The 23,385-nt window shown below is 40.9% G+C and overlaps 1 protein-coding gene across 1 annotated transcript in view; it reads right to left on the reverse strand.

The window, feature by feature from the left end:
• KIF6 (kinesin family member 6) overlaps positions 1-23,385 on the reverse strand; it is a 310,424-nt gene that overhangs the window by 280,370 nt on the left and 6,669 nt on the right. The window contains exons 4-5 of the mRNA XM_074988562.1: positions 13,995-14,142; positions 5,533-5,642 (exon numbers count right to left, since the gene is read on the reverse strand). Coding sequence (XP_074844663.1) covers positions 5,533-5,642; positions 13,995-14,142 — 258 coding nt within the window. The remainder of the gene's footprint in view (positions 1-5,532; positions 5,643-13,994; positions 14,143-23,385) is intronic.

The following is a 23,385-nucleotide window of genomic DNA, read 5'->3' on the forward strand; positions in this document are numbered from 1 at the left end:
GGTGTGTTTTTTCTGTTTGAAAAATAAAAGGAAACTGTAGCTGGTTTACGCAAATGATTGTGTTTTTAGAAAATGAAGGAAAAAATAAATTTGTATTAATAAAAGTCTGAGAGAGATTCAAAGATTACATAGCTCTTGTTGGTAGACAACATTTGCAGACTTTTTGTCTTTTGTTAGAATAAACAGAAGGGGTATGTGAGTGTTCGGGTGTGGGAGGGCTGACAGTAGTGGGTGGGTGTTGTAAGAGAGCAGGGGGCTGGGTGAGCTGGGGGGGTTTGGGCAGGGGATCAAGGATGCTGCAGTGAGGGCACGAGGTAGCAGGTAAGCATAGAGGGCTGGTTGTGTGGTGGGGCTAAGGGTAGGGGGTGGGGGTGACGAAGTGATGGGAGGTTTGGGCATGAAGGTGCTCAGAACAGGGAGTGGAGCATGCTGGAGTGAGGGGTGGGGGGGGGACTCAGAATACAGCATTTGGTGGGAGTGAAGGGAGTCTAGGTAAGGGATAGGGACTGTAGATGTCACATCAGGGGTTTTGGTGTGGGGGTAGCTTAGGCTGGGGAGGACTGTGACACAAAGACGGTAAGGGCTGGGAGACAGGGCTTGGTGGGCGCTGAGGCTTAGAAGCGGTGTTGGGGCGTGGGGGTTGGCTGTGGCCAGGGGTGGTGACAGAGGAGAGCCCAGGCTGGGAGGACTGGGGAGCTTAGTGGAAGGGGTGGTGTTGGCGTGGCAGGAGAAGGTAGAGATGAGGACAGAGGGCCCAGAGTATGTGGGAGGGGCAGGGAACAGGGTGGGTGTGTAGATGTTAAGTAGGGTTATTGGGAGTGGGATCCAGGGCAGGGGGTAGAATATAGCGAAATGAGAGCAGTGGAGGCAGGGCTGAGGGTAGAGGGTTTGAGGTGGGGGGTAGGGAGGGGGCTGTTGCAGAGCAGACTTATGGCAGGGGGTTGGGAGAACTCAGGGGGCTTACTGGGAAACAGCCACAATGGTGAAGGAGGAGCTGTTCTGTATGGGGAGCAGGGCTGTGCTGCCCAGCCACAGCATCTCCTTGTGTGGGGTCTGAGTTGCATTTCTGGCCCCAGGATCTCCTGGTAGGAAGACTGGGCTAGGCCAGGCTAGCTTCTGTATTGTGTGGGAGGCGCCTTCCCACATTCTGGGGGAGGCTGTGGCTGGGTTCCTTGCTGGGAGGTTGCTTCCCCCACCGTGGCTTTTTTCCTAGCCCCAGCCCAGCAGGAGTGGGAGGGAGGGGCCTGGGCTTTTTTCCAGGCTCTGGCCCCAGCCCCAGCCCAGCAGCAGCAGAAGGGATGGGTTGGGTCCATGGCTGTTTTCCATGGCCTAAGATCAGCAGCAGCAGGGGAGCCAGAACAAGGGCTAGGGCTGTGGCTGTGGCTTTTCCCCATCACAGGGAGAGTGACTGTCCTGCAGCCAGAGCGGTTTTCTCAGCCCCAGCTTGAGCTTGGGGGTGGCAGGGCCAGGGTTCGTGGCTGCAGCATTGGGGCGGGGGGGGACGGGACTTAATTGTATGGGGGTGTTGCAGAGAGGGGCAGCAGGGAGCTGTGGCCAAGCACTGGGGGAGTTAGGGGCAGAAGGGCACTTACCTTCCCAGCAGGGTGGAGAACCCTATCTCTATGTGAACACTGTTTTCCTACTGCAGCTTCCCCCAGTGGTCACTCTGCAGTATGGCTGTTCCCTGCGCTCACTGCCGGGAGTGGTGAGACTAAAGTATGTTGTCTCTCCTGTCAGTGCCCCTCCCTTTCCATGTTCTGGGAAATCCTGGAATTTCAGGCATTTCCCACTTCCCAGGCACAACCAAAGCCTAACCTTGGTTTAAGTTAGGGTAAGAGGAAGCTGCGTACCAAATTTCATGGTCATAGCTTTTACAGTTTAAGGTGAGTTCTTCAATGAACCTGGCACGAACAGACACTATATACAGAAGATCAATGATCAGCTCCATAGATGTGTGGAGCAACTATGACTCTGAGAAAATGAAGAGTAGCGCAGATGCTCAACACATCGCAGATTTTATAAAATCTCCATCTAAATTATACAGACCTAAGGGTAATTATTTGTGCAGTAGCAAATAAAACAGCACAGTGGAATAAATTTTTATGAACAATTTATGCTCCTTTTTTAGTTTTTAAAATGTAAGTGTACAGTATATCTAATTTTAAAAGTTGTGAAAACCCATATAACTGTCTTGATAAGTTTGCAATAGCTCTTTACAAGTTGTTGAGATCATTAGGTAAAACTACAGTTAGGATTTTTTTTTTTAAATAAAAGATTCTTGATACAAAATAACCAATGCAGGGCTTTAAAGGTGTTGTTATATCTACTGCATAAATACAAATTTTTGACCACTGAAATTTAATGTGGCTAAGTGTAATGTAATGCACATTGGAAAAAATAACCCTAACTATACTTACAATATGATGGGGGCTTATTTAGCTACAACTAATCAGGAAAGAGATCTCGGAGTTATCGTGGATAGTCCCTTGAAAACATCCACACAGTGTGCAGAGGCATCAAAAAGGCAAATAGGATGTTAGTTATTATTAAAAAAGAGATAGAAAATAAGACAAGGAGTATCTTACTGCCCCTATATAAATCTATGGTATGCCCACATCTTGAATACTGAGTACAGATGTAGTCTCCTCACCTAAAAAAAGATATCCTGGCACTGGAAAAGGTTCAGAAAAGGGCAACTAAAACGATTAGGGGCTTGGAGCAGGTCCCGTATGAGGAGAGGCTAAAAAGTTTGGGACTTTTCAGTTTAGAAAAGAGGAGACTGAGGGGGGACATGATAGAGGAATATAAAATTATGACAGGTGTGGAGAGGGTGAATAAGGAGAAGTTATTTACTTGTGCCCATAATAAAAGAACTAGAGGACACCCAATGAAAGAAATGGGTAGCAGGTTTAAAACTAATAAAAAAGTTCTTCACTCAGTGCATAGTTAACCTGTGGAACTCTTTGCCAGAGGAGACTGTGAAGGCTAGGACTATAACAGAATTTAAGGAAGAGCTAGATAAATTCATGGAGGTTAGGTCGACAGAAGGCTATTAGCCAAGGGTAGGAATGGTGTCCATGGCCTCTGATTGTCAGAGGCTGAAGATGGATGGCAGGAGACAAATTGCTTGATCATTGTCTTTGGTCCACCCCTTCTGGGGCACCTGGCACTGGCCACTGTCGGCAGACAGGCTACTGGGCTGGATGGACCTTTGGTCTGACGCAGTATGGTCGTTCTTATATTCTTATGTGCTAATGTAACATACAAAATTGTTTAATAGTTACAAATCTACCTTTGAAAAGTAGTTACTATACAGACTATAATTTGATTCTCTCTGATTAACCTTATTGACATAAACTATTCTGTATGGCTACCACTCAACTCCATTATCAATCCCAATGCATTTCAGACTTAACTCCAGAATGAAATCTCCTTGTAATTTTAACTTTCTTATAGTTCCCTCACACCAGCTACAAGAGATTCTTAATCATGATGCAAAATACAAACCAGTTGTGATTATGTATAAATTCATTATATTAATAAACACTGAAAACTAAGTTTTTAAAAGCGGCCTCTCTTTACACGCACACCCACGACTACAAATAACTGTGTCTGCAATTCAAACAATTGGATAGCTATGTGATAACATTTGTACCCACAATTAATTTCAGGAACAGCTATTTACACCAGCAAAAATGGACTTCAAAATGAAGTTATTTTTAAAATCATACTCTGATTTTTCTGCAGAGTTTAATAAACAGAAGATGCATAATATGTCCCAGAGGTTTACCTCCTGGTGACTAAATAAATGAATAATATGCAGCAGTATTTTTTAACCAAAGAACTCAAAGCATTGTACAATAGCAGATAAGTATAATTATTCCCATTTTCCAGAAGAGAAAGGTAAGGCACAGATTACCTTCACAAACACAAGAACTGGCAACTTTTTTAAAATTAAAACTTAGATTCTAGAGTGTGAAACTGTGGCCAGAAAGTGAATTCTACTACAAATTCCACAGCCACACACCTGAAGAACATATGACGGCTTTGACAATGCCACGCACACACCAAATCAGTGTTTTATGCACACTCCACAGTAGACTTATTGAAGTTATTCTTGAATAACTTCCCCTATGCAAGAATCAGAGAGGTAGCCATGTTAGGCTGTATCTTCGAGAACTGCAAGAAATCCTGCGGCACCTTACAGACTAATAGATATTTTGGAGCATAATCTTTCGTAGGCAAAGACCCACTTCATCAGATGCATCCAGACCATGACGAAGCGGGTGTTTGCCCATGAAAGCTTATGCTCCAAAATATCTGTTAGTCTATAAGGTGCCACAGGACTTCTTCTTGTTCCCCTATGCAATTAACAACTGCTCTTTAATCCTGGGATAAACCAATTATCAAAACCACTTACTCTTCAAATGTTGCCAAATGGGATGTGAAGTGGTTTTGCCACACTGAATTTAGGTCTGCAAACACTGGCCGTTTCCACAAATGCCACTTTCACAGTTATTCTCTGAAAGTGGCATGCTAATAAAGGGCCCAAAATACGCTAATGAGGAGTGGATGCAAATTCCCTGCGCCTCATTAGCACAAGGTCACATGATTTGGAGTCCAGAAGACACTCTTCCAGACTCCAAAACAACGGGTAGAAGCGCTGCCTCCGGGGGGTCTTCCAGACGGAAGTCCTCCTTCTGGAGGCCCTTTCTTCCCAAAAATTTTTGGGAAGAAGGGGCCTCTGGAAGGAGGACTTCCTTCTGGAAAGAACCCCTCCCCCCCCCACCCAGGAGCCACACTTCTACCCGTTGCTTTGGAGTCCGGAAGAGCGTCTTCCAGACTCCAAATCATGTGACCTTATGCTAATGAGGTGTGGGGAATTTGCATCCGCACCTCATTAGCATATTTTGGGCCATATATTAGCATGCTGCTTTTGGAGAAAGTGGCATGTGTAGAAACAGCCACTGTGATTTACTCAGGTCACGCAAATGTTAATAGTGTACTAAATATTTAATCAGCAGAAACTGTACTTTGATGATCATCTATTCTGAAAAACTGTACTGTGTTTTCAAATTGCTCTTGGTCTTCACCTTCTTTACTAACACATTGTATTCTGCAAGGTCCAGCATTTAAAAACAATCACTCCTGAAGGAAATAAGTGCATAAGTGAAATATGCTTCTGCATACTAGTTACAAAGCAATGATACTCTGTTATATCTGTCTAGTCACTCCTACAACATAGGGGGAAGTGGATTAATTGCAACAAGTAAGAACAATTATTCCTTTATTTTATTGTGCTGACTCCTGTGAACCTTATCAGTTATTATTCAATTACTCATATATTTTTGCACAATGTCGATACATACAAAATATAATAACAGAAGCTTTTGAAAATGTTGATAAAAATGAATTATTTGAGTTAATTAAATCTGAGGTCATTGCCATACAGTTTCAAAGGAAAACAATGAAACAGGCAATCTGAAAGTGATTTTTTATCCCTGATGATTCTTTGTAGTTTTTGTTACTCACGGCAGATCTTCCAATTTGGAGGCTTCATGTCTTGGGTCCAAAAGATCATAACCACATTCATTGTAGATTTCCAAGTAGGAAATATGGGTTGTGTACACTTTGCTGCTGTCCTGAATAGGAAAGAAAATAAAAAGGGCCATAAATAGCAGCAAAAGCCTTACGGCAGATGGACAAATATATCACTAGAGCTTCCGTGCTGCATCCTCACCCTCTCTCTCATTCTTTTTCTGGATATGTTTTACATTTTCAATTCGTGACACTTTCAAGTCTGTCCACTGTCATATGCATGAAGACTTTTTTAAAAAAAAAAAAAAAAAAAAAGACCCACACCCATGATTAGAAGCAAGTTCAGCCTGCTTTTTTTTTTATTGGTTCCATATATCTAAAGAAGTCTGCTTACAGTTAGAAGCAGCAATTGTGTAATATACCATTTTTCACTTCTCTGACAAAACATCATGCTACTATAAAAAGTATACCCTTCAGATTATGGATAAGGAGATGATCCCTTTTTTAGGAAACATCAAAGATTTTCATTTTAGAAACTCCACTCGAACATTGCTTTCCATATTCTTTAACAAACTACCTGAAGACTATGTATGTTATTAGTTATCCTTCGTAGCCCCACTTTCTTTCTGTATTCTCTGTTGCCAGAATGTAATACGACCCAAGAGGTTTCTGCAGACAGAATTCTCTCCTCCCCCAAAGCTAAACAATGTAAATGTCAAAATAATGAACTACAATTTCTAAAGTAAAAGGGAGTTAATTTATTTCATAGGCTGAAGTCACTGGGAAAGCACTCATCACACTTACGGAGACAGTTTTCTAATCCACTCTGATTATTTTGAGACACAAACCTTTTGTTCTCATTGAATAAAATATTTCCAGAATGAGTTTTCTTACTAATCATCACAGCAGAGATTTTCAGGTAAACTGTTTTAAAAGACACATTATGGGTAGATGAAAAAAAAACCCTATAATATAGATAGTATAACCATACCACCCTATGGCAAATACGGCATACCAGCTCCCAGGGATATGGGATCTGCTCCTTGGCCATGGGGGCTGTTGCTCCATGGTGGGGCACTTTGGATGGGGGCTGTGCAGCCTCCCAGACGGGGGGACCTAGGAATGCAGCAGCCACCTGGTGTCAGGGATCCCTGGTAGTGTGGGCTGCCGTGCCAGGGAATAGGGAAGTTGCCCCACAGAAGAGCTCCTTGACAGCAGAAGCTGCTGCCCTGAGGCACAGGGCACCAGTGAACTGTGCAGCTGCCCTGCATCAGAGCTCCCAAGGAGCAGTGACTGTTACCTCAGGACGCCGGGTGCCAGGGAACAGGAACCAAACAAAATACGGGAAAATTTGTTCCTTTTCCTAAAAAAGTCAGGACACCTTTGAGACAGCTTAAATAAGGGATTGTGCCAGTAAAAATGGGATGGATGGTCACCCTAAATATTGAACTGCTCAACCACAGAGCTATGTATATGGTAAGGGGAATTTTTGAATAAAAAGTAAAACAAAAGGCTATTAAATATTAAGAGCTCAATTTTCTGCTTTATTAATAAGGAACTCTTTGTGCTGTTATGAGTCTGAACTGCCCAGAGACCAGTGCAAGTTAGGAGCAGCTTTGACTTCACTGCTGTAAGATTCACTCTGCTCTATCATACCCCCTTGCTTTCTTAGACCCAAGGTGAGAAGAGCTGTTGCTGGCATAGAAAGTAGTTATGACAGCTCTGCCAGCTTTCTAGCAACACAGGATCCTTCTGCAAAATATTAATTATCTTCTAACCATGAGTAGGTACTTTAAGGCAATTTTGGACCATTTATATATTGCAAATGTATTTAGCATACTAGCAAATCTGGTTTTAAATGATTAAAATAGTCCTAGATTGGTCCTTCCACTTGACTTTTCCTCTTTTTCAATATTATTTTTCAATCATGTTTGCTAGCATTAGAAATGAGACAGAGTCTGTTTGGAATGCGATTTAGATAGGTAATAAATCTCCCCCCCAGAGGTAATTTATATTGTGGAAAGAGCTGATGATAAAAGAGATGTCACTTTCTATGGGTGTAATTCATATTCATCTGGGGCCAGTGAAAATCCTTTTTGTCAGTTAAGTTATCACCAATGGAGCATAGGTGTGTATGGATGGAGCACCCATGAACATGAAAGGGGCCAGTGTGCCACTCGTACACCATAGATGGTTGTTGGAGGGCATGCTGGAAACAGAATATTAAATCTGATTCATTCCCAGAATGAATTGGGAATAAGGGAATTTCAGTGTGGCGCTTATTTTGATGCATCCATGACTACACAGCCAGTCTACATTTCAAAAGCAGCACTTTCAAAGCACAGCTGGCTGCCATTATGCCAATGAGGCGCTGAATATGCATGTCAGCACCTCAGTAACCTGTTCTGAAGTGCCTCATTAACATGCCTTTTCCAAAAGAGAGGGGCACGGGTAGACATGGCCATAGAGACATAATGAATGAAATGTTGCTCTTTGTCACAACTTCTTAGAAACCTGACAATAATAGTTATCTCCTCACTGATTTGTTTCTCTCCAATGGGAAAGTAGATAATTTTGCTGGTTTTTGAAATGAAGATTAAATTTTAGCAGGTATTCTTACACTTTTGATGAGAAAGACCAGTTCATGGAATCCTTTGATGGACTGCCCACAACTCCCTACCTTATCCCTGGCAACAGTGCTAGGTTCTCCAACTTCTTCCTCCTTTGTGCGTCACCAAAAACACTTTAGTACAAAGTGAAAAATACCTGTTGCTTGTTGGTGGGAGATATTTTAATTACTTCTCTAAATCATATAATAAACTAAACCATTTTAGTTAAGATAGGAGGATGAAAAAGCAAATTTTAGACCATATGAGATTTTCTACACTGTTTCATCATCTTTAATGAACTGCATAGGTTAAACTCTTGTTTTAAGGACAAAAAAATAACCCAGATAATTAGGGTCCATACAATATCCACAGCAACAGTGACCTCCTCTGAGGGAGAGGGAGGAAAAAGCTGATCACCCTTGCAGACTGGGAAGAGTACTATACTTTTTTCTTGTCATAAAGTGGGGCTTTATGGCAGCTCCAAGTGGGTCAGCGCAGACGAGACCACTGGGAGTCATGCTACTGAATCAACAATTAGAGGGGTACATGAGTCAAAAACTCATCCTAGACTGGATCTTGGAATCTGTTTCCATCCATATATGTTGAGTTACCTGCAAAAAAGACTAATTATTCATGCTTTGTGAAGAGGGGTACGAATTTCAGCCCAAAAAACTAGGAAGTCCCTTTCAGAACTGTTATATACAGGCTCAAGAGGCATTAGTGATATCATTCATGTCGCTCAGTTAACCTTTCATTATACCATATACTTAACATTTCAGGCTCCTTTAGTGCCTCTGTAAAAAATTATGAAAGACTGATCTATAGCGTAAAAGGTCAGCAAGTCAAAAACAAATAAAACCAAAATTAACAAGAATTAAATTTGGCATTTGTTCTCCTACTAAAAGACAAACAGGTGGCAAAATGCCTTTGGCCATTGAGGAAAGCTTCCAACATTCTTTGGTTGCAAGAGAAATATTTTTCAAGGTCCCAAACCTAGTGATTTCCCACAAACCTACCACTAACTAGAAGACTATATTGCATAATCATAAGAGCCAGCGTTTCCTCATCTGTAGAAAATGGACAGTATTGCCTAACCTCCTTTGAAAAGCAGTTTAAGATCTATGGATGAAAAGTAGTATAAAAGGACTAAATACTGGCAAGATTTAAAGAGGTGCTAGTTATACTCCATAATTAAGACTCAGTAGTGCTTTGAACTTAAAAGCAAGGACTCAGTGCCCGTTATGCACGAAAAATACAGCATAACTCCCCCAATTCCCAATTACAACATTTACTTTTTAAATATAAAATGATATTTCTAGGAATTTAAAAGTAAATCATTTAAATAAATTAGGAGTTAAAATTAATTTTAAAATAGGTCTTCTAAAAATTGCCAACATTATTTCAGGTTTTTTGTTATTGTTATCCTGAATCAAAAAACAGAATAATGTAGCTGCTACAAACCTCCTCCCTATATTGTTTAAACTCACTGGCTACATGTACACTACAGCGATCTGTCGACAGAAGTTACTGTCAGGAGAGATCTTATGGAAGAACTTTTCTGTTGACAGATCACGTCTACACTCAAAAGCAGATCAAAACAGTCAACAGAGAGCAGCCACGCAGCCACAGCTGTTCTCTCGACAGAATGGGACAGGAAACACGGTGGATGCAGTTGCATGGCTGTCAAGCCCTTCCAGGAGCACCTCTCCAACGCCCTCTTCCTGTGCACCAGAACTTTGCAATCCCCACAAGAGAGAGCACAGCCCATGCATGGAGCTCACATGGCTCAAGGGAGATCCCTGTGCTGTGCTGCGTGTCATGGAGCCAGAAAAGGCCCCAGTCATGCCCTGGTCCCAGGAAGAGCTTCAGGGTATCTCCACACCCTTCTGGATGTAGGGGAGCTGAATGTACCACAAGTGGCAGGGGTGTGCTGTGCCCTTCACAATATTGTGGAAAGCAAGGAGGAGACCTTCCTTCATGGCTGGCTGGCTGATGCTGGCCCCAGGTATAAGAAGCCAGACATGGCCCCTCACTGCCAAGCCCACCGTGGCGGGCTGCACATCTGGGAAGTGTGTGTACTCACCTGACGGTCCCCCCAAACACTGGTGATGCCTTGAACATTGACCCACTTGAGAGCTTAAGTCCAGGATGACTATCAGGGTCCACTGGCTCAAGTCAGAATCAGACTCTGGCTCCCCCTGAGGCTCCGGGGAGGTGGTCTGTCTTCACTCTGGCTCCTCCCCAGTGTTCAGGGTGGTCATGCTGGGGGCACCATCTTCACCCCCCGGTAGCTGATGCAGCTTTTCACAATAGGGTCACGTGGCCATCCCTGCCCCTGACCACCACCTCACGTCCCAAGCCAAAACACAGCCCTAGTGGAGCTCCTTCACTTCGGCCTGCTCCAGGGTGTGGAAGGGGTGGCCCCACTCCACCAGGGCTGCTAAAAGGTGGGCATAGCCTGGGGCATTACAGTACTTTGCTGCTGGGTACAGGAGGACAGCCTCAGCTGCTCAGAGGGCCAGGAGGTTCTTAAGTTCTTCTCCAGACCAGGAGGGTGCCTGCTTCTTTGTAGTCTGGGGTGGGTCCTGGAACCCCTCAGAGGTATTCCTAGGGGGTCCAGGGGAGTCTCTGGCCCCCTGTGCCATAGCTTCTGGGTCAGGGAGTGACTGCGGAGGTGTGGCTGCTGACAGCACGTACACTGGGCTGCTTCCACACTGCCTGCTTCCTGCTACAGAGCATCCTGGACTCTCTGTACCTTTAAGGGTGGCTGGAGGACCAGACCATAGAGCCCTGATTGCAGTGGGGAGAGCACCTACTGGGTCCAGCTAGCCAGCATCATGGAGGACCTCTCTGTCGACAAAAATCCCCTCCAGAGCATCTACTCTGCACTTTTTGTTGACAGTAGTCTGTCGACAGAAGCATTATTCCTCAATGAAGAGAGGGTAATACTTTCAGGGAAAGTCCTGAGTTTTGTCAAGACACTGCTGGCAAAACCCATTTTGTGTGTAGATGTTCCGAGTTTTGTCAACAAAACCCCGGTTTTATTGACAAAACTCTCTAGTGTAGATGCAGCTACTAAGGCTATGTCTACCATACAGCACTCTGTCGACAGGAGTTTGTCTGAAGATATCTTTCAACAGCAGCAAGACTGCCAAGTGGATCGTAAGAGCGATCCACTCAGTTGACAGAGAGGATGGACGGCCCAGTCGCTCTCTCAACAGATCAGCCATCTAGAAGCACAGCACAGAGCTGCCCAGAACGTCCAGGCCAGCTTTCTGTTGACAGAATCTGTTGATAGATACATTCTGCCTCATGGGGGAGCGTCAGAATACTGTCGACAGAAGTGCTGCGTTCTGTTGATTTATGGTTGACAGACTCCTTGGGAATGTGAAGGATCCATGGGTTTCGTTGACAACTCTCTAGTGTAGGTATAACCTAAAACGTGTGCATACACTATAGTGGGAGATTTTTAATTATGGTCATATGAATGGTCTGGATAGTCTTCATAAATGAATGATTTTTTTTCTCCATCAGAGGATGAAGAATAATGCTCCTTTACCCAGAATGACACAAGAACTGTCCTCATACATGTGCAGGGGAAAGCTCCAGCTGCTTTGTGGTGCACTAGCAAAAACAAAGCAGCAAAAACCTAGCTGGACTGGCAAGTATGCTGTTGCTGCCATGCACTGTTCCCTTGTGCATAAGTAGCCAAACATATTGGTGAAACTGGACATAAAATTAATTTTTAAAAGTATTTAAGATTAATACTTCATATCTTAAAATCACTGAAAATATCACAGACACATTCTTTTTGAGTTTCTTGTTCAATGATCATATAAGAAATTTTAAATTTAGAAACCCATGTACATTTCTGGAAAATTAAGATTAAGATTAAGTGACAGTTGAAAGTAATATCATTTACATATCATTTATAGAGTACATTGTTTGTGGTTGTAAACTCCTCAGGCTGCCCTGCTGTTGTTTGCAGAGAGCCTACTAGAAAGGAGGTCTGCTACCTGACTGAACACTCTAGTTTCTACCACAATACAAATCAATAATTGTATAAATAGTTTACATTGATACATTACACATATGTTGTACTTAATTCCCAAATAACACATTATAAACTCAGGAAATTCAGTTAAGGTTTAATTTAAAAGAACGTGAAACAGATATGCGCAGTTAGGGAACCGAAACTACCTTAACTTCACTCTGCAGTGACACCATGCAAAATCATATGACTAAGTTTTTGTGATTGCAGATTGTATTATGCTGATTTTTAAAGACATATTAGACCAGGGGTTGGCAATAAAAGCCCAGCAGGCTGGATGCAGTTCACCAAGGTTAGCCTTGGTGGGCCACCAGACACTTTATTTACCTGCATGGCCGCAGGTATGACCTGTTGACCACAGTTCTTAACGCAGTTGTCTAATAATTATTATTAGGGACAGTGGCTGCTCAGGAAAAACTCAGAAATGGAATAACTGGTAAAGTTATAAAAAGAGGTACAGTAGGAGTGGTGAATCAGAATGAAACTCCAAAGTAAGGGTTTTAGGAAAGAGCCGTAGAAATTGTGTAAACCTCCTGTTTAATATTAACCAACTTTTTCTTTTATTAATGGTAAATTCATAGTCTCTACACACAGAAAACTTCCATGAGCTTCAATGCAAGTGCTACATGTGGAACATCTGCAAAACTGGTTCTATGAGTACAATTTACTGTCTTTGAAAGTATTCTATAGACAAGTTTAATTAGTCTTTTAGGTCTAGATACCTTTTTTAACAGATCTAAAGACTCTATTATAAAAGTGAAATGTGTAACAGATGGCACACAAGTACATCATGAATAGACCGCATTATGGACAAAAACTTCCATGACGTCTTTTTGATATTTACAGCTTTACTTGTTCATGTGGCATACATGTGTAGCTATGCAGAGGAACTTGCACAATATCTGCCCTCTCTATGCCAGACTTCAGTGAGTGAAAGAGTCTCCTACCCATATTAGTATGTTTAATAAATATATTACATACATGCTTAAAATTAAAGAAAAAGCACACACATAAAAAGATGACTGTGGTTTGGATGTCTTCGCTTTTGAAAAATTAAACTAGCTGAGATATTGAAATCTGAACCTGTTTCCTCATAATATTTTACCAAATAGTTGTGATTATGGACCTGTGATAGTTACTTTGTCATGGAATACTGTGATCACCCAGTTAGCATGGATTAATATAATTTAATTAAAAAATAATACCGCTAAGAAAGTAACCTGATCTTTTTAAAAGACTTTCAATAAATTTTATCTAGTAAACCAAATTGTATTGTGAATTTTACAGACATTGCATAAAGTTAATCTGTGCTTCTCTCAAAGACACAAAAAGCAAGGAGGCTCAAATGAAAAAAAAACAAAACTAATTGATGGTCCACCTTTTATTTGCTCTTCCTGGTCTAAGGTTATATAGGATTACAAATAATTCTGATACTTCATCTGTGCATTGCAACCTACCATAGACATAACACACAGGATGGTGACAAAGACAAATATTTGATCAAACTCTGCTCCGGGTGAGCCTGAGAATGATGTTCTCAAAAAATAAGAAACTGGAATAATTCCAACAGTGTCCATTATTTTTCAGTGGCAGCAACAACCTGCTCATCAGCCACTCGTGGTGACTTTATGGTAAAGCTGCAGTTACATTTTACCTCAAGTATGCATTTCTTTCCTTTGGGTGGGTTGAAGTCAGGATTTACTATAACATTACCACTAAGATTGTTTCCTGTAATTCAATGCAGTATTAGGAAACCAGATTTTTTTTAATGAAAAGGAAAGGACAAAGATCCGTACCTTCTCCAAATGCTGAAAAATGTAAGACAGAGTCCTGGGAATAATCCCTCGATCACTGTAACGTTCTGCTCCCCCAGTGATGGTAAAAGTCTTGCCGCTGCCCGTCTGTCCATATGCAAAGATAGTGCCATTATATCCTGCTAAAGCACTAAAAATGAAGGAATAGATTACACATTTTGCATACAGTACCTCTTTCATGGTTATCTTTAACAGCTTCATCCAGAACCTTTGCCCCTCCAAAGAAAAATGGAGCATTGATATCTCAGCTACAAAGATATTTTTCTTCTTGGCCAGGATCAGAGAGGTAGCCGTATTAGTTTGTAGCTTCGAGAACAACAAGTCTTGTGGCACCTTATAGACTAACCGATATTTTGGAGCATAAGCTTTCGTGGGCAAAGACCCACTTCACCAGATGCATGAGTGGGGGGGGGGTTGTTTCAGAGGGGTATTTAAAGAGTGGGGTCAAATTAAGAGGGAGGGCCAGATAAATTTTCAAAGAAGCTTCAACCTGGTCACATTTTTCTAGAGCTAGTTTTACAAGGACACACTAGCCTTCTCTCTGCCCCATAACAGATATATTCATGGAAACTACATTTGCCTGCAAAAATTCAGTTTATGTGTAGACATGTGAGTGTATGAATGTACAAAATCTCAGATGTGAAAATGTGAGCAACAGACAAGGACACATATGAAAATTTGGTCCATTATTCCTTTCTGCATCATTTAAGATCTATAAGGAACTACAGGACAAAGGTCTGATCTTACCAACTCACAATCCTGTTCAGTGCCTTTTTTCCTAAAAAAGATAAGTGCCAGAACTCAGCCAGCTCCTCACCCCCTGCCTCCAGCCAGTCCCATGACTGGGGCTCCTGAGATGCCGGTACTCAGTAGCAACAAGTGCCAGCACAAAAAAAGCACTGCTCCTGTTAAATAATTATTACTGAAATTCATGAGACCGCAAGTGTAATTGGGCAATGAATCTGATCTAGTAATTGTTCACATAATAAATGTTAATTAGGGATCAGATATGACCTTTATGTATCTTAATTTCCAAAGTTAAAATCAATTCCCAAATCACTTACTTAACTTGTGATTTGTTTTAATTTGTTCTTCAGACAGCAAATTTTAAAAATCTGAATTCTAACTGTATAAGCTTGTATATGCACACTTAGAAGACGGGCAAAGCCAATGGCTATTTGCTACATGGAAAACTTGAAAAATCCAAAGTATGTTTTTTTTTCCCAACATTCAGGTAAACAATTTATTTAGTGAAAGTAAAATATGTAGCAGGGAGAGTGCCCTTCCAAACAGTTCAGCAGTATTGTGCCAGTCAGAGCACAACTTCAAAAGAAAAAAAGGCCACAGTTAGTGCAGATGAATGGCCTTTGCATGGACCCAAACTCTTATTCAGGTTTGAGCCCAGACCTGCCTTCTATGTGCACAAAAATCAGTCCAACTCAGACCAGCAAACACGCAGAATTCAGGTCTTAGCACCCTACTAAGAGTGGTGGATCATAGTTTGAGTCCTGCTAAAACTTAGACCTAAGCCCTGTTATTTTTGCTCTATGGATGTAGGTCAAGCTGTAGTCTGGAATCAGAAAGTCTGCACGCTGCAGTCTGAACGTGTTAACTTGGGGCTGTGGATTCTACTGGAGGGCAAGGCACCTAAAAGTTCTATGTTGAAATATCTAGTTCTTTAAGGGAGCTATTCCTAAAAAGGAACCACAACACCCCCATTCAATTTCAAAGGTGGTGGCTGTAGGTGACCATGGCAGCCCAAAAATTTGATAGTGCTACATGGGAAGGAATCACAGACAAAACGCATTTCCTTATAAGCTTCTACCAGAGGGGATCCTGAAGACCTCAGCCACAAACTAAAGCTGTCTCCAAAAGCAGTAGAAACATCAAGGGTAAACAGTAGGGAATCAACAACAGCTCTCCCCTGCAGCGAATAGTCCATTTTGCAGGAAGCTAGGCTAGCAAAGAGAAGTATAACGTGGATCTCCTTGCATTAGCTTCAATTACTCTAGCTCCCAAAGCTTTGTCCAAATAATCAATCCAGAACTAGAAAGAATAGTTGGTTACCAATTCAAATCTCATTTAGATTTTGAAATATTTGTATGTGAACTACAGACACATGTAGAATTTCTTCACAGTTATGCCTACACATTATAAACCTTAAAATGGCATCAAAATCACCAGAAAACCCTGTGGGCTTGTCTACACTACCACTTTACTTTGAAGGAAGGATGGTAATTAGGGTGTTGGGAGTTTACTAATGAAGTGCTGCCATGCATAGGCAGCACTTCAATAAGCAAATCCCCCCAGCTCCTGCAGCAACTTCGAAGTGTTAAACTTGGAAATACCAGCACCCGTCTAGCCACAGCTCACCTGCCGGTACTTCGAAGTGCCAGGACAACTTCGAAGTCCCCTTACTCCTCAAAATTTTGCTTAATGAAGTGCTGCCTGTGCACGGCAGCACTTCATTAGTAAGCTCCCAACTAATTACTATCCTTCCTTCGAAGGAAGGTGGTAGTATAGACAAGCCCTGTATGTTTCTCATTCAGGCAGTTAAGCTTCAGCATGGTTAAAAATGCTTCGTTCAATGAATTGTCTCATAATTACTTCAGACAAAACACATCAAACACATATTATTCAAGAGAAGCGGTCTCACTGAAGTGATTTTTAGTGAGTTTATGAAATGTTGCATGGCTTCATGTTCAAAAGCTCATGAGCTAATTCCAGGCAGATTGGCTGGGATGTTGCTGAAGAGCTGTGTCTCCAGTATGCTTTCACAAAATTACTACTGTTTATGACTTGCCAGGCTTTTGGATGGACAATTTTCCTTAATAGTAAATATCAAGTACAGAACTATAGAGTCTACAGAGAAGGAAAATACTGTAAAAAGGGATGATCAAAATATGTCCCAATTTGTACTGTTGTATTCCCAAGCAGTGTTTTATATTGTAGCTTGTAAAAAATATAACAGCATTTACTTCTTGACTTGAGAGACATATATAAGAACAAAAAACTGTTGCATTCACCAAAAATCAAACCTTGCAGTCCATATTCAAGCAAAGTTCACGCAGATTTCAAAAGTAATTTTACCTGTGCAAGGCTTTGGGCCCTATTTAATCCCGTTACACAAATTCTGACAGCGATCATGATAAAGGACTTTATAACAATTATTTAGCAAACAAATGAAGCATTAATTGGATTTTGCTGCTACTGCTAAACACAAACCACTTAAAGTAGACTACAGATCAGTATTCATTTCTTGTTATTATGCTAGATTGAGTGCTCTAGGGCAAGGACACTTTATTTATGTATGGATTCATAGGCCAAAAGGGAGCATTGTGATCATCCAATATGACATCCTGTATAACACAAGCCATAGAAGGGCCTCAAAACATTTCCTAGAGCATGGTTTCCCAAACTGGGGGGCATGCCCCCCTGGGGGGAATGAAGAAATTCCAGGGCGGTCACGAGGTGACCCAGCCCCCACATCATTCCCCCCACCTGAAGACAGAGACGGTCTTTGCTTCAAGCTCTCAGCCTCTGCCATTTTACATGGGTGACCCTGTGCAGTCACTATTAAAAACAGGCAGCCAGCAAAGACTCACGTGGAGCTAGCTGCCTTCTGCAAAGATGAGTGAGTTGGGGCTGGGTGAGAGAGGAGGAGGTTTTAAATTTTAAATTGATAGTCATCTAATTGTAGGTGGTCACTCAACAGCTATGCAAATACTAAACTAATGAAGAAAGAAAGTAGGAAAACTTCAGTATCTTTGATAACATCTTGGCTCCCCCCTCATTTCAAATTCCACTACCCTATTTTCTTGATGTCCCTGCACTCTCCCTCTCCCCGTTTCATAAGCCCTTAATGTACAATAAAATCACAATAAAATTCAACACACTCCTGACAAGTCCAGCTCTCAAGTATTGATGTTTATGATTAAAAGAATGGTGAACATTTCTATCTTTAAAAAGCAATTTTGAGAGATTTGCCTTTGGAGCAGGTCAGTACTTAAATATCCCTTCTAGTTTGGAGTACAGATAAAAGTTCCTTTTCATGAAAAAATAAAGAAAATATCTCAACATGACATCTTCTCTTTATATCTTAGCCAGAATTGTGATATAAATCTAATTTGGTGATACCTCATATTTCAAGAGATATGTCCAACTCCCAAACATAACAACACTGTTTTTTCAAGAGCTTACTACAAAAATCAGCTTCTGTTATAACAACTGTCTTGAAAAAGAACGTGCAACACTTCCAAATTTTCTTGAAAAAGAAGGTGCAATATATTCCCACAAGTTCTCTATACTATGCAAGTTCAGCCATGAACATTGCATAAAGATGGTATTTTGCTGAAAACGATGCATCCACCCAAAGTCACACTGTAACCTATACTAAGCAGATTTCTTCAACAGTTTGAAAATCTGTAATTTGTGTAAAAATAAATCTTATAGATACTATGCCCTATAATAGTGGTTTGATGAAATGTTAATGAATCATTGCACTTCACGTGGCCCCACGCTTGCAACCATTTCAAGAACAGGCCTTAACCATTACTGTCTGATTCTTCAGTTTAGCACAATTTTTAAAATGGGGTGTGTCAAATTGTCATCCAAAAGGAAAGTGATCACACACCCCTTTTGTGCCAAAGCCACCCATATTAGTAATAATACAGCTATGGTAAAAGTTTGTCTACAGCAGAGCTCAGCAGTTGCTTACTACACTGACTGAGGAATATAAATGGCTCAGGAATGGACAATCATTCATTTGAGTCTACTATTTAGAACCATGAATAATCACGCCTGCTGTTTACACCTTAATCTCTAAAAATCCATAAAGAACAAACAATGTTACACACACAGCTACTATGGTTATGCATGCTTTTAACTTAGCCACATTAACGTAAACCTCAAAGAACTATTTCTGAAACTCTGTGCCAATGACACATTGTGAATATATCGTGTCTTTCCAATGAGACCTAGAGGATACAACCAAGTCAGGGACCCATTGTGCAAGGTACTATACAAATATAAGGCTTGATAATACTCTTTGCCCCAAGGAGCATGCAACCTAAAAGACAAGACTGATTAATAGTTTGTAACAAGTGAGCTGAAAATATCTTTATTTTCAGTTTCACAGTAGCATAAATATATAAAACTTTCCTTCATTAGGCCACTGTGTTGGAAACAATTCTGTCTGCCAGTTAAGTCACCTGGCAACCTACTGTACCAGCCAATGCTACAAGTCCAGGATCAACATGCTGCAGCTGCACTCCATAACACCACAAAACAAGACCAAGATGGGAAACGTGTAATGTTACACCACAGCTGAGTGATGGGGACAATGAACAAAGAACAATTAATTTTTTTTATTCTGTGAGAGAGAGAGAGAGAGAGAGAGAGAAGGGTAGAGAGAGTTCCCTACAGAAGTTGAAGAACACAATTATGACAATTCAAAGAGCATTTATGTACCAAAATGTACAATGCATAAAAACTCAGCAGTTGTCTCATACTTGCAAAAATTAATATGAGTCCTTGAGTATATGACACTGTTTGGACAGTTGGAATTGCTCAGACAGTTCTCAGTTTGAGACTTGTTCTTCTCAATGCATTTGTGTCTTTTAATAATTATGCTTTGAATACTTCATTTCTCTAACATCAACATTAATTTCTAGTAATGGCAAAAAAAAAGATGGTTAAGCATTTAAAAACCTTAAGGGCAAATGAAAAGCATAGTAGTCAGCTATAGTTTGGATAAGATTACAGCTATACAGCAGCTTCAGCTTTCAGAGATCAGCAAGGCTATGTCTATAGCGATTTGTCAAGAGAAGATTTTGTTGGAAGATATCTTCTGACAAAACTTCTGTGAACAAATTGCAGCCAAACTGACAAGTGGATTGCAAGAGTGATCTGCTCTGTCAACAGAGAGTGGCTGGAATACCTGGTCACTCTCAAGAAAATACCCAACCAGAAGCACACCATACAGGGCTGCCTGAGGTCCCAGAAGGCCTGACTGTCAACAGAGGCCCGCCCTGGAACTTTTGGACTGGCTTTCTGTTGACAGATCTCTGTCGACAGAGGCATTATACCTTGTGGGAGTGGGATAAGAATGTCAACAAAAGTGCTGCATTCTGTTCATTTTCTGTTGACATAAAACCTTGGAAATCTGGACGTTCCATGGGTTTTGTCAACAAAACACAAATTTGTTGACAAAGCCCTCTAGTGTAGACATCGCCCAAGACTGCAAGTATTCCCTCCTTCAGAGGAAATCCCCTGCGTCACTACTTGCTAACATTTAATTAGTCTTCACACAGGCAGGAAGACATTTCCAATAGCTTTACTGGATTTTGGCACACATCTGTACTTATCTAGGTCAAAATAGGATGTAACTAAATCTCTTTGACTTCAGTGTTGTAAGGTAATGGCTGAACAATGAGGCTGTGTCTACCCTATAAAATTAGCTTCAAAGTTGCTTGCTTCGAAGCACAACTTTGAAGTCAAGCAGCTACACACATTCTACTTCAAAGTTAAACTTCAAAGTAGGGCACTACTCCATTCCTGGGAATGGAGTAAGGACTTTGAAGTTAACTTTGAAGTAAAGGAAAATGTACGTATACTCTCTGCTGGCCACTACGATGTACTGTTGCATCTGATGAAGTGGCTTTTTGCCCACAAAAGCTTATGCTCCAACATATCTATTAGTGTATAAGGTGCCACAGGACTTCTTGTTGTTTTCTGGGCACATTTTCCCTCACTTCAAAGTTAACTTCGAAGGGAGCCCAACTTTGAAGTCCTTACTCTGTTCCCAGGAATGGAGTAGTGCCCTACGTTGAAGTTTAACTGCTAAGTGGGGTGTGTGTAGATGCTCAACTTCGAAGTTGCTTACTTGGAAGTTATTTTTTTTAATGTAGGCACAGCCTGAGTGGTCTAAGTAACGCTTCAGATCTTAGGCAATTAGAGGTTAGGATGGCTCATCCCCAGGAAGGGCTCAGAATACATTTTAAAAACAGATGAAGACCCTAATTATTTAAAACCAAAAAAAAAAAAAAAAAGAGGAAAAGAAAATCACTGATAATAAAACAAAACACGATGCAATAGCTTCAGAGATTGATCATATTAGTCATGTGAAACAGCAAATGATGCTGAAGATGTGTTGGTGACCAGAAGCACTTTCACAGTAAGACTAGATTTTTTTAATGAAATAACAAAAAAAAAAAAACCAGCAATAACAATAAAACGAAAACAAAACAAAAAAAAGAAAAGACAATTATCAGAGGGGTAGCTGAGTTAGTCTGTATCTTCAAAAACAACAACTCTGTGTCTACACAAGTGCCTTCCTTTCGGAAGGGGCATGTTAATGAGCGGGTTCAAAAGATGCTAATGAGGCGCTGGCACGAACATGCAGTGCTTCATTAGCAAAATGGCAGCCACAGTGATTCGAAAGGGCGGCTTTCGAATCGTGCTGCCCATGGAGATGGGGACCTTCTGAGAGGACCCCCCCAGTTTTCTAAAGCCCCTTCTTCCTAACACCAGATAGGAAGAAGGGGCTTTCGAAAAGTGGGGGGTCCTTTCGGAAGGTCCCCGTTTCCATGGTAGGTGCACGATTCGAAAGCCGCACTTTCAAATTGCTGCAGCCACCATTATGCTAATGAGGCACTGCATATTCATGGCAGTGCTTCGTTAGCATCTTTTGAACCTGCTTATTAACATGCCCCTTCTGAAAGGAAGGGGCTTGTGTAGACCCAGCCCACGAGTCCTGAGGCACTTTATAGACTAACTGATGACGAAGCAGTTTCATAAGAATGCCCATGAAAACTTATGCTACAAAATATCTGCTAGTCTATAAGGTGTCACAGGACTTTTGTGTTTTACAAAAAAAAAAAAAACAAAAAAAAAAACCCACCACACAGAGTAGACTAAAACTGAAGAAAGTGGATTTAAATGAGAATACAAATCGGACAATATGTCCATCTTCATCCATCTAGCAAGTCACTAGAAAGATCTTAATCTAGAAAGATCTTAATACCATGCCTAGTCTATGCTTTTTTTCCCCAACTTTTAGGAGTGCCTTAAATTTTTTGTTTGTTTCCAAATATTCAATAATTTTTCCACATGATTATATGACAAGCAATCCTGGCATACTGCTGGCATGTTTCACTGATATTTTTTGTGCTTTATTTTGCATGGCATAACACAATCAGTCTGGTCATTTATCAAATGACTCCCTCTTCAGAAAAGTGTAGACTTGAGCTTTCAGCTTAATTATTTTTTTATATAATGAAGACAAATTTGTTATGAACAACTGTGGTCTTCCAGAAGTAACAATTATCATGCTTATTTTGCCCCAAGGGAAAGAATTTTGGCATGCTAATAACAGACAGACATGTAATTAAATCATCAGTAACTGGAATGGGGTTAAGCGGAGAGGTGTGTTGATGAATTAAGGAAATGAATAAGTAACAACACATTTGTAAACATATACTTTTGCCTTGGAAGAGCAGTGAGAAGAAGAGGAGGAAGTTTTAACTGTGCTTACAAAACATTTGTTTGGATAATTGGTTTTTTCGCAACACTGGAAATATTCTGCTGTTTCATCAAGAATAAGAGCACATATTTAACCATTTAAATAAGCATTGTTGTCTCAATCACAATCAAAGAAGGAAGTCAGACAACTATGATTTGATTAGAATGAATATATAATTTGGCTTTTATCACTTTAAAGTAAAGCCCAGGTGAAGACTTGGTCTGGCTTAGCAGCTGGTCACACAGTTAAATGGAACTGGCACTTTTCATTCCTAATGTAACAGGCTTTGGCTGCTTCTAGCCAAAGTTATAACAAGATGGATTTTTACATAAATGAAGAATACAGCTCACATGAAACATAAATTCATATACAAACAGAGGTAGATTCCTACAGCTCAGAAGCAATATATAGGTGAGCTATGGAACACACATAGCTGAGCCCTCACACCTTCCAGCTAATTCCTTCTAGCCCTACTTTCTAGAAATAAATAGATGCCTGTTGTCAATTAGTTCTGGCAACTGGAGTTTCATAAGAATGCTGATAATCCAAGCTCTGGCATCCTCAGGACGGGGTTTTAACTCTCTACTTGCCAGGAACAGGCCATGTTCATCAATACTATTGAAATCTTTTGCTGAAAATATCAATACAAATGAGGAACAGTTAAAAACAAAATCTTAATTTTAATTATAAATGAAGGAATGAGTGCATTCGTAGTATAGCTAAACTGAAGATATTGTTTAAAAGGTTTCACGAACAAATCCATATCACTGTAAAACAAGGCAAATGTCGAGAAGTACCTTTTACAGGGAACAGCAACATGGTGAGGCCTTACGGAATTCAAGATATATACTG

This window comes from Carettochelys insculpta, chromosome 3 (genome assembly GCF_033958435.1).
Source record: "Carettochelys insculpta isolate YL-2023 chromosome 3, ASM3395843v1, whole genome shotgun sequence".
In the NCBI taxonomy this organism is placed as follows: domain Eukaryota; kingdom Metazoa; phylum Chordata; order Testudines; family Carettochelyidae; genus Carettochelys; species Carettochelys insculpta.